This window comes from Mastacembelus armatus, unplaced genomic scaffold (assembly GCF_900324485.2).
Source record: "Mastacembelus armatus unplaced genomic scaffold, fMasArm1.2, whole genome shotgun sequence".
Classification (NCBI taxonomy): Eukaryota; Metazoa; Chordata; class Actinopteri; order Synbranchiformes; family Mastacembelidae; genus Mastacembelus; species Mastacembelus armatus.
In genome coordinates, this window is record NW_022872938.1 from 2,032,097 (window position 1) to 2,047,178 (window position 15,082).

At 40.4% G+C, this 15,082-nt stretch overlaps 1 protein-coding gene across 4 annotated transcripts in view; it reads right to left on the reverse strand.

Annotated features, from left to right (window-relative positions):
• Positions 1-15,082, reverse strand: part of tnikb (TRAF2 and NCK interacting kinase b) — a 64,903-nt gene that overhangs the window by 13,399 nt on the left and 36,422 nt on the right. For 3 of the 4 annotated variants that reach the window (XM_026305692.1, XM_026305691.1, XM_026305693.1), the window contains 7 exons: positions 14,066-14,181; positions 13,259-13,341; positions 7,601-7,782; positions 6,085-6,199; positions 1,087-1,195; positions 268-444; positions 35-178 (listed from right to left, as the gene is read on the reverse strand). In XM_026305692.1, coding sequence (XP_026161477.1) covers positions 35-178; positions 268-444; positions 1,087-1,195; positions 6,085-6,199; positions 7,601-7,782; positions 13,259-13,341; positions 14,066-14,181 — 926 coding nt within the window. Of the gene's footprint in view, positions 1-34; positions 179-267; positions 445-1,086; positions 1,196-4,582; positions 4,730-6,084; positions 6,200-7,600; positions 7,783-13,258; positions 13,342-14,065; positions 14,182-15,082 lie in introns of all 4 variants that reach the window. The other variant, XM_026305694.1, reaches the window with a different exon arrangement.

Genomic DNA, 15,082 nt, shown 5'->3' on the forward strand with positions numbered 1-15,082 from the left:
AGTTAAAGGTGCGGCTTTAAACAGGTTTACCAACCTGAGATGGTGACCAGGACGTTAAGTCCCTCAAGGACATCCATCTGCTGGAAACGCCGTCGGTTGATCAGATTATAAACTTTGCCCTGACCACTTCGGTCCAGCAGCATCAGGCCATTCTCCGTCCCCACCAGCAGGTTAACTCCTGCATAAACACACACAGCTGGATTTTACTGCATGTGCAACTCCAGATGTTTTGTTATCTTTATGGAGGTGTTTCACTGACTGTCTCACCCCAGAGGGCTGCACAGAGGATTTCAGAGTTGAAGCGTTTCTTGTATTTGCGGATTTCAGGTGTGTCACTGTGTGGTCTGATATTGGTGGGGTTGACATTGACCACTGAGATTTTTCTGGCCTCGTTGAGCCTTGCCTGCTCCTGTTCCTGCTTCAACAGCTCATCAGCAAACAGAGCTGCAGCACAAAATAGAAAGAACATGACATACAACTCAACATCAGATGGATAATTTGACTCACTAGAGCCAAACCAACTTAGAGACATCATATAACATGACTGTTATATGATGGAAGGATAAACATAAATATGGCTTCTAACATAATTATTTGAAGCCTATTGGCATGTAAATGAGTAAAGAGAAGAAAACAACTGAAAGAATGAATCATTAACCGGTTTAGCAACAGCTGCATTTACAATGTTTTAAAGATAAATATATATTTCAAATTATGTAAATATTAATATTGATATATGAATATTACATATGTATATATAATTGTAATAATTGACTATCATTTCTTTATGACAAATTTTTTATATTTACATAAAATGTGTTTTGTTTACTTAAATAGTGGTTCAAATGATCTAAATGACAATAATGATTACTATTATTGCTATTCACACACTACAGAAGGGATATACCTGTGAGCACCACTGGTTGTATTTAAAACATAAAGTTAAGTAGCAAAATATTATTTTTCTTATTTCCAGCTCAATAATTATATCAAGAGCCTTTTCATTCTTCCTGTTGTGTCCTGTGTTGTGGTCAGAACCACCAGGTAACTCTGTGATGCCATTTTGAATCATAATAAGAATCATACCTGATGCAGAGGTTTTATCATCGTCATCAGTTGGGGAAGTCCCATACACCCTTGGATCAACAAACGGTGTGAAGGAAGCCTTGGAACCGCCACCACCTCCAATCCCATACTGCAGATTACAGAAACACAGGTTACATTCTCATGCTTGTCTGATGTTTTGCTAGTTTGGGGAAAATTAATGAATGAAACAGGTTGCAGGTCAAAATAAAGGAAACATGCTGTGAAACTTCTTTAGAATTCTTTGACTGTGGTTTCTTGTTTCAATCTTTATTGGCTTTATTGTGTGTTCCAATAATTAAAATTTATCCTGAGGATCCAAAATTAGCCTCAGCATGCTGGATAACAGCACTTTCATTAAACCATCAAGGTTTCCTTTATTGAGTCAGGTACTTGTATCATGTGCTCAGGAAGAGGGTGCAGGACCCGTTCTGGATCAGAGTCTATAAAACTGAGACAGGAAGGAGAAAGAGAAGGATCAAAAGGGGGTGGGAATATCTTAGTTTTTTTTCCATCTGTGGGAAAACACTGGAGCAAAAGTGGGATAGATTTGCACAGGAGAGGGCAGGAAATTAACGGTGCCACATGTTTTCGACTTCCTTTTTCAAATCTCATTTAAACTGTTTCTCTGAAATCCAAAGAGCTAAAAATTTAATGAAGCTGAAAAGTATACTTCAATTGATTCAGTCATTAATAAGTACAGACTAAATCTACTGAAGAACTGTGGCAGGTTCTCTGAGACGGTTGAAATAAACTACCTTGTTACAAAGGTAACTGTGGTCCTGTGAATTCCTGGATAACTGGCAGTGGCAGTAAACAAAGTGTATATGTCTCCTCGCACTTTGTACAAGTTGAGACCTAATATCAACTAAGTCATGTGGATGAGAAGTAAATGGTAAATGGTCTTATACTGGTATAGTGTGTTTACACTGTTTGTTCATTCACCCACTTGCTCACTCGTTCACTCACTCACAGCCACTGGGGGCAACTTGGGATTGAGTGTCTTGCCCAAGGACACTTCGGCCTGTGGACCAGGGAATCCAAGAATCAAACCACTAGTTCATGGTCGACCTGCTCTACCTCCTGAACCACAGCCGCCCGAAGTAGTAGGCTACATGGGTGTCCCTGCAGCAAATATTCCACACCTATACCCAGCCTCTTGACATTTTCTTGCACCCAAGTTCTGAGTGACTGTCATTGCTGGCAGTCATCTGGGAATTCACTCTATAAAAGTGGATGACTTAAACTGTACTGGATGCTGCTGGACAAATCTGCATCCTCATCATTGCTGCCCAAGATGTTGCCAACCCCCGTGGTTTAAAGGCAATAAATCTCCCCTGGGGGCAGACTTATCAGCGGTTAATAGCGTCTAACAACTATTGGGAAAGCCTGTGTTTAGGCAGTGCTTGGCCTTTATTCTTCCCAGTCAGATGCTTTGAGGCCACCGGGGGGCTGACCAGAAGTGCTGACAGTCACACTCTGTGCAAAATGAGTGATGTCAGAGGAACTGGGGAAAAGACATACAGTACAATAGGAGATTGACTCCTGGCTACTTATTCACTAGAGCATCCACCCCCATCATGGTACTGGTCTTACAATGTTTTGGGCATTGTGAGACAAAAAAGATCCACCTGGGCCATACCATAGTGGTCCCAGATCATTCACACCAGGTTGCAGCGTCCTCTCTAATGGGGGCCTCAGAGCCTCCCACAGACACTTCAGTGACCTGACTGACATGAAACACTATGGACCAGGACATGCTTGCTCCTGAGAAAGGGCAAGAAGAGGCCCTCACCCAAGAGGAGTTCGTCCACCTGCTGCGTTTCTCAGACAGAGGTAAAATACAACAGTTAATGCAGGGGGCTGACAGTGCCTCCCAAAGGTGACCTCAGGAGGAAAAGTACGTGTTTGTCTTCCAACTGCAGCTATTCTCCACACAAAAACACACACAAACACTGTGGCCTATGTAACCACATCTCTATGTGTCTTTCCCTTACAAAGCACAAAGGAATACATCTGGAAACCTGACCGCAAACAATGAATCTCCCACTAGGCACAAGCCATTTGTTCTGTAAAGTGCACACATATCTCTATCTTAGTGGGCTGCAGCCTGGACAACAGTTGTGTAAAGCCACAAATTGTGAGCGAAACCTCCAGCAAAGCACCAACAACTAGCACTAGCATCAATGGGAACAACCCTGCTGTCAGTTGCCTAACAGGTGCAGGATTAATATCAAATGATTTCCTTAAGTGTGTAAACCAGACATTATAAACATTATTACGTTTGCTACAGTGTTAACACCTGTGACCTGAACATCTGGCAAGCAATCATTTAAGACATCACCTAGTTGTTGAGCAAGCCAGCACAAACTGACAATAACACTCAGAAGCCCAGGATAGTAAAAGAGGAGCAGGGGGATAGCCAACAACCACTGCCCTAAAGGACAACAGATTACACTCCAATATCTAAGCCACAGCTAAATTGCCAACACCAACAACACAGAGTGCCCACTTCACCTCTTGTACCTGCAAAAAGTGCTGAACCAAAGCATGGATAGTGTGCGCATGCAGTCTACGTGTAACACGTAACATTATTGATATTAGGAGATACACTTTGTTTACTGCTGTTCATAACATTATTTTTTAAAGCAGTCTTTATTTTTAGTGCCTAAAATATTTGCAGAGCCTATACTGGAAGAAATATTGTGCAGTACTTGAAATGTAAATTCAGTGCAAATTCAAAGTGTTTCAAAATGTCATGTTTTAAAGCTCAAACTCATTAATTCTCTGTTTGTGAAAAACAGATCAGTAACTATCAGTCGCCGCTTGGGGGATGAGGTTTTGCAATTGGAAAAGTGTTTTAAATGAGCTGCAGAGAAAACTCAATCCAAATCCAACTCACCAAAAGTAAATTCAAAATGTAAGAGCAGATGCAGATGGCCACCTTCTTGTTCATTTAAACCAACACTAACATCCCAAAGCAATGATGGTAACATATTATATATAGCACCATGTTAATAACATTTTTTTTTTCTTTTCTGGCCAATGTGATAACCACTGTATACAAAGATGGGCAATGTGTCACCACTTCCTGCCACTATATAAAACTGAAGCCAAAATAAAGCAAATATATGGGCTGTCATCTTCTTGTGCTGCATTTTTCAACCAGACTGCACAGTAGCATATAGAGGTGACGCCACAGTTTCAGGGTGCCAATCAAAGATGTCAATCATCAAAAATAGACATGTTGTGATAAAATGGCCACTTGTACACAAATCAGCTTGATAATATCTAATAAAATGATGGAAATCAGCTTTCATCTTCAGATTTTAAAATCAGCCATCTTAAACTTACTGGTATTTGGTGGCTGTTAGTAATTTCCCACCCTATAAAGGACAATCTCTTGCAGGTAACAGGGTGAACAGGTGACTGGGGGACATCAGTCAGGATAAGGTGTGGGGGTTTTGGGGGCCGATAGTTGGGTGCTTGCTCCACCTACTTGGGCCCCAGAGGCATCGCCTGGGGAGACCAGGGGGGAGGTGCTTTGCTGCACCAAATCTGGTAGATTGGTGTTGCCAAGGAACAGATTAGCATTGCTGGGGAAACCATTGCTGGCAGTAGAGCTTCGCCTCTGTTCCCCATGTTTCTGTAAAAAGAGAGAAAGGGGGGCAGGCTACTGTGCAGCAAGGCAGTGATTGACAGGTCAGGTGGGGGGAGGGCAAGCTGAATCCTCCTGTGTGCAGGTGTGTTAAATTTTTGTGTTTGTGCTAATTTTTAGAAGGGAGTGTGGGAACTGAACCCACAGGCTTTCAACAGAGGCACTGAACACAAACAACATAGAGCATAGCACACACACTAAGAGGCTGCTTAGAATAATATGTCCTCTAACGGTGATGTGATTTGGGATTAAAGTAGCCTAAAGTCAATATTTTGTGCTAATTTCCAGTATTTTCGCTTGAGGCTCACCAAGCACTTGACTAGGAACACCACATTAATGCATCCTGCTACTCTCAAAACAGCATAAATTATTCATGGCCGGAATTTCAAAAGATATTGGAAATGTTATTTTGAGATTTAGTCCATGGTGACAGGTTCACAGCAGGTTCTGCAGATCTATCAGATGTGCATGTATGTTGCGAATCTCCTGTCCTACCACATCCCAAAGATATTCAGCTGGATTCAGCCAGTTTGAGGTGTTTTTGTTTGAAATTGTGTCAAAGTAGTAATTATGGATATTTTAGCCACAAATGCATGCACATGATCAGCAACGATGCACAGACAAACTGTGACATTCAAATAACTTACTGGCATTAAAAGATCAACATTACCCCATACCATTACACCACCGCTACCAGCCTGGACTGGTGGCACAATACAGGTTGAGTCCAGGTGTACAGGTGTTCCCAATAAACTGCTCTGTCAGTATTAACAATCTTAATGTCAATCAAAATCCAACCAAATAACTATTAACTTAATCTGTCCACTTGTAGTTTTTCCTTTTCCTTCCTTTTAAGTGTAAGATATTCTGAAATCTATTATCAACCATAAAAAATATGAAAACCTTCCAACAACACCCCAATACCAATAAAATATAGCATATTTGATGACCGTACTAATTGTATTTACACACAGATGCATGTTGAGCTTTATATTACCTGGGTAGTGTATAGAAAATTAACTTATGATGTATTAAAATTACTTATTGTTGCATTTATTGTTACCAAGATAAAACTTGTAATTCATCAAGATATACATTCATTTTAGGACATACCATCCAGCTCTAGATGAAGCTGAGTGTTTAAATTTGAGTTTAATACACACATGATGGACAATCACACAAACTATTCATTACCAGTGTGTGTAATTCAGTAACTAGAACAAAAACAGAACTGATGAATGAGCACTAACTGTTGGTTTCTGTGGAGTCAGCGAAGCCACAGTGCCTAGGGCAAAGATTAATAAAACAAACAAACAAACAAAAAAAAAAAAAGTAGCTCTCACCTCACGCATCATCGTGGTGCTGTCCTGGGAGCTGTCGCCATATGAGTCGCTGTGGGTGTCATTGTGACCCGCTATCATACCAAAGGATTCATTTGGAACTTGACTAGCAGCTGGCCTGAAAGACACAAGTCAACATTTGTTAATATTGTTATTCATTAATTTTTTAAATATACTTCTCGGTGTCCATCCATAATCCATTTACTATTTGCACAGGTATTCCTGTTACATAAAAACAGGTTACTGATTTATGTTACACACACAATAAACCTTAATACTGTACATTATTTAAAAATATATTTTTATTGTCAAAATACAAGAAGAGCATATTTTCAAAGCTTGGATGTGAGCTGTTTCAGCCACTATTTTAGCTGTTTTTCTTTTTTAATAAATTTGCAAAAATTTCTACATTTCAGTTTTTTTCTGTCAAGATGGGGTGCTGAGTGTACATTAATGAGAAATAAAATGAACTTTTTTGATTTTGGCAAATGGCTGCAATGACACAAAGAGTGAAAAATTTAAAAGGGGTCTGAATACTTTCCGTACCCACTGTATAGAGTCAGAATTTGAACTGTACTTGCAACAAAGTTGAGGAAAATTTAAAGAATAAAAATTATTAAAGAATAACAAACACAATGCCAAAAAGCACTGTCTTGTTGCCCTCGCTGGTGGCAGTTTTCAAGCCTGTCCCTTCTTTGGGTGTGGTTTCACCAACCAACAGCGTTGTTTCGGGGTGCTGGAGGACACTTGTAAGTCACTGCCACAAGGTGAGGAGCTAAACCAATGGTCATCAAAAGCAACATTTTCAGTGGAGTTTAAGTTACTCTTTAAAATCAACTGGAGACGCTTACAAAGGTGGTGCATGGAAAAAGCACAGTAGTTCAATCAAAGCAACAAGACCTCCAGTGTGACCCTCAAACACAAAGGAGTCCAGTGAAGGATGACATCTTTGTTTGCAGTTGCAACACCTTTCTTAGGACAGAAAAATACTGAAATTGAGCAGGAATAGAAATGGGTGCTTGTGCTGGTGACACACACTGAAATTTTGGGCTTTACAGAAAAACAGGCTCCTGTAAAGAATGTGGGAAAAAGATTAAGACTGCTGGCTGATCACGCTCATCAAAACTGATCAAACTCATCCAGATAGGTCAGCATTGTACATAGGTAAGCTTTAGGTTAGCTTAGCCTCCAGTTCTAATTAATCTAGTTATGCTTACTGCTAGACTCAAAACACGTCAGCATGCAAGATAGCTAACCTATTCATCAAGTGTTGATAATGTTGCACTCATTGCCTCCAGTTGGTCCTAGAATAGCTATATTTTGACTCATTTTTTAAATGTCTGCAAAGTATTAATCCATTATAAACCCTCATTAGTTAATACAGTGGATACAATTCAAAGGAGGAAATGGTCTTGACACACTTGAACCTCAGAGACTTGAGACTTGTATTTTGCGACTTGTGAAATTCTCTGAGTAGGAAGCACAAAAAAACAAAAAAAAACAAAAACAAAAAACTCACATAATACGTGGGATATCGCTGACAGCCACTGTTCCATCATTAGCCCCACCCTCTCCTTCTTCATCCTCACTGCTGTGAGACTCCTCACTGGATGATGAGTAGTCAGTCACTTTGACAGGTGGGCGGCTGGTTTCCTCCCCCTGTCGCAGCTCTCTCAGCTCTTTGGCCAGAGCAGTCAGGTCCTGGAGGACAGGAAATCAACCGAGAAGTCACAAACTTCCTGGTGTAAACGATTTTTATTCCCATTCCATTGAGAGAGTGATCTCTACAGACTACAGGTGGCATGTGTTAAATGCTTGTGATTCTTGCATTCATGCACTAAATTAAAAGTATCACTGCATTATTTTTATATACACACAGAGTGCCTGCTGCTGTCCATCATACATAGGTATGATGTTTTTGTTTAACTTGTTTTATTTAAAAAAAAGGATTTAGGTTTAATATCATTCTTTCCAGTGTGTTGATCTAATCATTAAGCTCTGCCCATCCATTGGCTTCTCCTACCAAATATAAAGATTTTTTTTTACTATTTGTTGGATGGTTGGAAAGTTAACATCAGAGAATTTTCTGTATCATATATTAATGATAGTTTTGTTCCCATTTTCCTTCATTGGTCTACATTATTGGTGAAAAATGTTTATAACTCCTATAATCTCATTTAGTCGTTGTGACAGCTGCTAAAAAGGTCTGGTCAAAGGCTTTATCAGGAAGGGCTGCCCAACCCTCCACTCAGTAGGACTGTCACAATTCTGCTTCTGGTTTTGTTTTCCAAACTTTCCTGTTTACTGTCATTTCCCCATGCAGTCTCCAGTTGTCCCTAGACATCCTGCCTCCCATTTTCTCATTACTCAGTTCTCACTCCCACACTTACCACACCTGTTTCCACTTTTCTAATCAGCTCTGTCAGCTCATCTTATGTGCTCTTCATAGCATTTGTGCTTTCACATCTCAGTGTTATTGCCATATGCATGTATATATTTCCTGAGCAATTCTGTACTGCTTGTTCTTTGGACTCTGGCTCTCAACTACTCTCCTGAATTTATTGTTTGGTTCTTAATGTTTGCATGTCTCTGACCTCCATTTGGACAAACTATGTTTGCCTGTCCAAGATGAAACCATGAAACTATTTTAAATGAGTAGCCTGATTTTGCTGTTGTTGTTGCTGTCTCTCTTAGGAACCAGTTTTTGCCCAGGAGGTAGTCTTCTTCGAGTGAAAGTTTATTTTTCCTAAGCCTACCTCTTCAACCATCTCTTCAACACCATTTGCTTCTCCTGTGGTTAGCACCAGGTCTGCTAGCCATCAGCCTGCTCCTGATTTCCTACCAGTTTCCTTCTAGTATGTCAATTGTGCTAGTCCTCAGCCTGTTTTCCAGCCAGTTGGCACTGGATTTGCTAATCTTCAGTCGACTTCCCAGCCTGTTTTCCCTTGGCTATCTTCAGCTTCTGTTACTCCTGAGCCTGAGTCTCCTGCAGCGCTGCCAACTTTCTCCACCCTGATTCCCCAACAGCTCCTTGTAGAGTTAGCTTTAGATACACTAGCAGTTGCCAGTCTGCCTCCCAGTCAACCTACCATCTGCCTATTACTCAGATGGATGGGACTAGGGCGGTTATGTTAGAACATGCAAGGGGGTTACTTAGACCTCTACCACTTTCCCAGTCAGTTTGTCACCAGTCACAGGCCCCATATCTCCCAGTCTCCTCTTGTCCTTGACTCAGTCAGCTGAGACACTTGGCACTTATCTTTTTCAAGGAGCCCCTAGAAAAATATCAATGCTCTTGATGACATTAGTCTTTAGATTGGTGCCTGCAGCAGACCCAGGTTCCCGTACCCAGCACATTTGAGCTACAGTTTCTCAGCATCCCTTAGCCTCAGCTTCTCAACATCCTTGAGCATCAAGTCTGCAGCATTCCAAAGCCTTATTGCTCTACATCATAAATCCTCAGTGAACTGGCACTTTGAAAAGTGTTCAGTATACCTGTGAATTAGACATCCTTGATGAGGTTCTGTATGTTCCTGAATTTTCCCCTAGGGTTGTCCATCCCTGCTGATGTCCTCACTTCCTAAGTCAGTGCCTGAATTCGCCATCCATACTGATGTCCTGTTTGCTCCTTAATTCACCCCTGTGTCAGCCATTCTTGCTGACACCCAGCTTATTCCTGAGTCTGCCCATGTATTGGATGTCCTTGCAGATGTCTTATTTGTTTCTCAGTGTCTTCCCTCTTGTCTGGTCCTTTCTTAAACTTTCTGTTCCTTGGCTTTCCAGCCTCCAGGCCATCTGCTCATGCTCTTCTGGTCCTCAAGACTTTAGGCTTTCTGTTAAATGTTTCTGGATATTCTGTTCTCCAGCTTTCCATCCATTCACCTGGGGTTTCTTGCTCCTCCAGCCCCTGGAACATCAACTCAAGGTCTCTCGAGCTTCTGTTCTTCAGCCTCTAAGCAATCTGCCCAAACACTACGGATCATCATCTCTCCAGTCTCCAAGTCATCTGTCCAAGATCTCCAGATCTACTCTTCTACAGCCTTGTAGCTGACTACTGAAGGTTTCTGTTCTCCAGCTTCCAGGCTATCTGGCCGAGGTGTATGGATCTTCTAATCACCAATCTTCACTCCATCTGGGCAAAGTTTAGAGAGCTTCTGTTCTCCAGCCTTCAGGCTCTATGCCAAAGTTTACAGATCCTCTGTTCTCCAGCCTTTAGGTTGTCTGCCCGAGGTCTATGGATCTTCAGTTCACCAGCCTGAGTCATGTGCTAAAGTCACATGTCCACTGAAACCTGCCTCCAGAACCCTTCTTCTGTCTGGTGCTATGGCACAATTTGTGACAAGGTCTGACAAATTTTAGAGCTATATTATCAGCACATAGTGTTTAATTAGCTGTGTAAAATGTAGTAAGTAATTTACCAGTGGAAGTGGTAAATTATACTGTAGTTTTCAGTGGAGGGCAGACAACAACCAGAGAAATCTTTGGTCCTGTTGTACACCACAGCTTATGTAACACTCAGGTTACAGGGAACCACAATTAGAGTTCTCAAAACACTGCCTGGATGTTTTTGTACAAAGTTTTTCAATAATTTAAACTCTAAATGGCAGAAACATTAAGGTTATGACATTAAGCATTTTTTTGTAAATCACTGTCTGGAATAACCTAAGAGCTGTCAAAGAAATGCTTAGTGAAATTTAGCATTAATATAGTACTGTCTCACTGGTTTACATTGGGTAGAATCGATATGGTTACATAAAATAAAATAAACTACTGTGATAAACGAGGATAATGTAGAAAGCATGTGGTAATAATTCCATAAATGGCTTAAAGGTTCAGTTTTAGAATATTGCTCAAAGATGCAGAAAAACAGGAAAGTTTTCAATCTGGAGTTTTGAAACTAGCCTATTTAATAAGGAACCAGTCCCATCTGTGAGGAGCTAAGTGTACCGTCAAGCATTCTCAGACATGCATTTTGCTCAGACATGTTTAGGTGGTTTATAAACTAGCAGCATCATTTATAATACTAGCCATTTTAAAGCAGGTTTGTGCTCTTTTCTTTTGGTACTTGTTAACGATCCTCCTAGCAAATTTTTGCACTGCACTGCAGTGATTCATAAAAAATATGCTGAAGTCATTAAAAAATGAAGCAGGAGAAAAGAATAGTTTTTTTGTACAATGTAATGATTCTCCATCATGAGGAAGGCAGTGAGCAGCAGGGAAGTGCAGGGGGGAAATTAGTCTATAGATGCCACCATGCCTCAAGGCAGAAAAGCCAAACTTCAAAGTTGAGAGGACGTATGCCCTTAAAATCCAGCCTCTGTGACATTTTCACAATTTGCAGCAAAAAGGTTGTGCATGTGACAGGTTAAGTGACAGGAGGTGGTGGTGGGAGAAATTGGGGAGGGTTGTTATCTTACCAACTCCTCCTGAGAAAGACAAGAGATAAAACAGAAGGAAGACAGAGAGAGACAATAGTGTGTGAAATAAAACATGAATGTCTAAAGTGGTAACAGTAAGTAGATACATGATGACATGAATCCTACAGGGCCTGATAACCTATCAACAACAGCTTCATGCCTGATACAACAGGAAAACAGAGCAATGGAGAACATGATCTAATCACTACAACAGACAGAATACACAGCGAGAAAAATATAAATACAAATAAAAGCTATTCATGACATTATTTTGAAGAATTCTCACTTTACTTTGCCTAAATTTGTAAAGTCACAGCTGCACAACTGTGAGGCCAAAATGAACAACCTTGGGCTCCTCGAACATCAAACATCATCAAAAACATCTGGAAGAATTTAGAAATACTAAATATCTGTTTGTCTGTCTCCATCACCACACCTGCGTGAGATCATACAAACACTTAAGCAAATATTCACATTTTACTTCCACTAACTCAAAATAATAAATGAGAGAGTGAAAATCAGCCTTGTAATAATGAGCCAGTGACACTGACGCTGTTGAAGTTGTTATAAAAATTCAACTTGTTCTGAAAATTCAACAGTGTGAACAAAGCATAACAATGCAACACTCCCAGACCTCAAAAGTGACAGTAGCAAGTCACATTTTAATAACAGATTCAGTCTGGTCCCAGTACTGGTGCTGCTAGGGTTAATGAACTGAAAGAAACACAAAGCAACACAAAGACCAGACCACTTTTGATTGCGATTGCCATTAAATATAATTGGAAAGAGCCATAATGAGGAAGTATTTTGCTAACAGGACAGTTATCACAGCAATCAAGCCATGCAGACTAAACAATCTACCTGTAATTACTGCTTGCATGTATTTTCTTAGTTGCCGCCAAATTATTAAATTTCCTTTGCTGGTTGATGTTGTATTGTTGTTCCTAAAGCTTTCTAATCAGCCTTTCCACTGTGACAATGAAGTAGTCTCACATAAACTAAAAACAAGGCTGTATTTTTTCATTTACAACAGTCTAAAAACAGCCAGAGGCCACTGCTGCACACAACCAGCCAAGTAGGCTTCTTAATTGTTTTTAATGTGGAAGAATACAAACTGTAAAAGCATTAAAAAAACTTTTAAAGACCTCTGGATTATTGCATAGTTCTCACAGACATGTTGAACTTAGTGAACACAAGATAGAGAAAGAGACGAAAAAGATAGAAAGAGAGAAATGTCACTAACCTCGTCTACAGCTTTCTTATAGCTCTGAAGGAAGATGGAGGGAAGGATGAGAAGAGGAAGAGGAGGAGTGAAAATGAACAGCAGTGTCATTAGTTTAGGGAGAAGACTGGACTTGTCAGGGTGTGAACATATTTACATGTTCTCCAAAAAAAAAATCTGTGCTGTTTGTTCATATGGGGCTTTGTGTCACAGTGAAGCATAGTTGCTGTTTATGAGCTAGTTTTTTATAGATGTGTGTGTGTGTGTGTGTGTGTGTGTATGTGTGTATGTGTGTATGTGTGTGTGCGTGCGTGCGTGCGTGCGTCCATAGCTGTGTGAACAACCTTTAGCAGGAAATCATCATCGTGTGGATATTTTGACTACTCTTTGTAATTTGAAAGGGTTGTTTGAGGGTTAAGACTTGGTTTAGGCTGATGTTGAATATATAGTTATTGTGGTTAATGTCACAGGGCTCGAGAATTCATTATGTCAATGAGTGTAGAAAGACAAGCATGCGTGTTTGAGTGTGTGTACTCACTGCAGGCCTGCTGGGTCTTGTCACTTCTCTGCTGTCGTCTTTGGTCTCGTGGGAAGATATCGTCGAGTTGTCGGTCTTTGTGGCTGAATTACCGAACAAACGCAAGCACATGCACACACATGAGAATTACTGTATTGTCAAAAACAAGCCTGTTATCTGGCAATGGAACATGTGTGTACATGTGCTCTTATGGGACTGCATTACAGCTTGCTCATTTTTTAAAATATGCCGATATTTTACTCTCAAAATGAAAAACTGAAACTGTGTTCTAACATCTGTCTGTCACAGGCAGCTTTACATTTTTCAATAGTTTTTATTACAGAAGCTCTTCTGTTGGATCGGACCAGACGGGCCTTTGCTCCACATCACTTCTCCTTGGGCACCCATGACCCTGCTGCTGGTTCATAAGTTTGTCCCTTCTTAGATACTTTTGTCAGATATTGGCCCTGCAGACTGGGCACAGCCAACAACACCTGCAGCTTTGGAGATGCTCTGACCAGTTTGAACCTTGCCAAAGTCACTTAGATACTTATGTATGTCAGCTTTTCCTGCTTTCAACACAATTTCAAGAACTGATTTGACACTTGCTGCCTACCATATCAAACTTGTTGCCATTTCATTGAGGTCAACAGTCAATATTAGTCTTTTGACCTGCCAGAGGTTTTAATGTGATGTATTTTCTTATTGCAAGCCTTTTTATATTGGCTAATAATTGTACAACACAAAAAATAACACGTTTGTGTGTGTGTGTGTGTGTGTGTGTGTGTGTGTGTGTGTGCGTGCGTGCGTGTGTGTGTGTATGTGTACCTCGCTCATTGGAGCCTCCCTGTGAGCTCAGTGTGCTGGAGCTGGAGGAGCTGCCACTGCTCGTCCTCTTCAGGGGCGTCTCCATGGAAACATCAGTCCTCCGCAGGTCAGGGTTGCTACAGCAACACAAACATAGCATCATCTCATTCATGTTGAAACCCTGCTCTGAACTAAAAAAAACATCACACCTGCATTCCCACAGCTCTCCAACAGAGCTGTGTGTGTGTACATGTTTCTCCTACATTGTGGGGCCAGAAACTGCTCACACAGTGACTAGTGGGGACACAGCTTCCCTGTGGGGACCAAATCAAGATCCCCACCATGTAAATCATAACTTGGTTTGAGGTTAGGGTGTCCCAAGGAAATTAATGTAAGGCAATGTAATAACCCCTCAAGGTATAAAAACAAGTCTGTGTTTGTGTATTTGAAATGTGCTTCATCAGTGTATGTGTATATATATATATGTTTATAATTACAATAATCAAAAATCCCATAACTCAAAATATATGCATATTTGCAGTAGTCGAAAATAATTAAGCACATGTACCCATGTACTGTTCTATATCAGATTAGCAGCAGAAACACTATATGTTAGTTTCACCCTCTACAAATATGTCTTTTTTGTCTAATTTAATTGCAGTTTGCAGACAAAATTCTTGAAAAAAAGCATAGCCCCTAAACTTTCTCATTAGATATTCTACCTACCAGTGTTTTTAAATATTTGGCAGTAGGTCTGCTATATGCTGTATTGCTCAGGCACTTATTAGGCCCCTACTGAAGAAGAAAAAGCTGGATCTCTAATATTAATTACTGCAGGCCTATCTAATCTCACCTTCATAAGTGAGATTTATTGAGAAATTTGTTTGAATCTGATCTGTATCTAACTGGAGACAAATTACCATCTTGAGATGTTTCATCAGGTTTCCACTCACATAACAACACTGCTCAAAATCCTATTTAGCTGAATAACGACTCTAGATATTAGTGTTACTAGATATTAGTGCAAACCAGTACAAC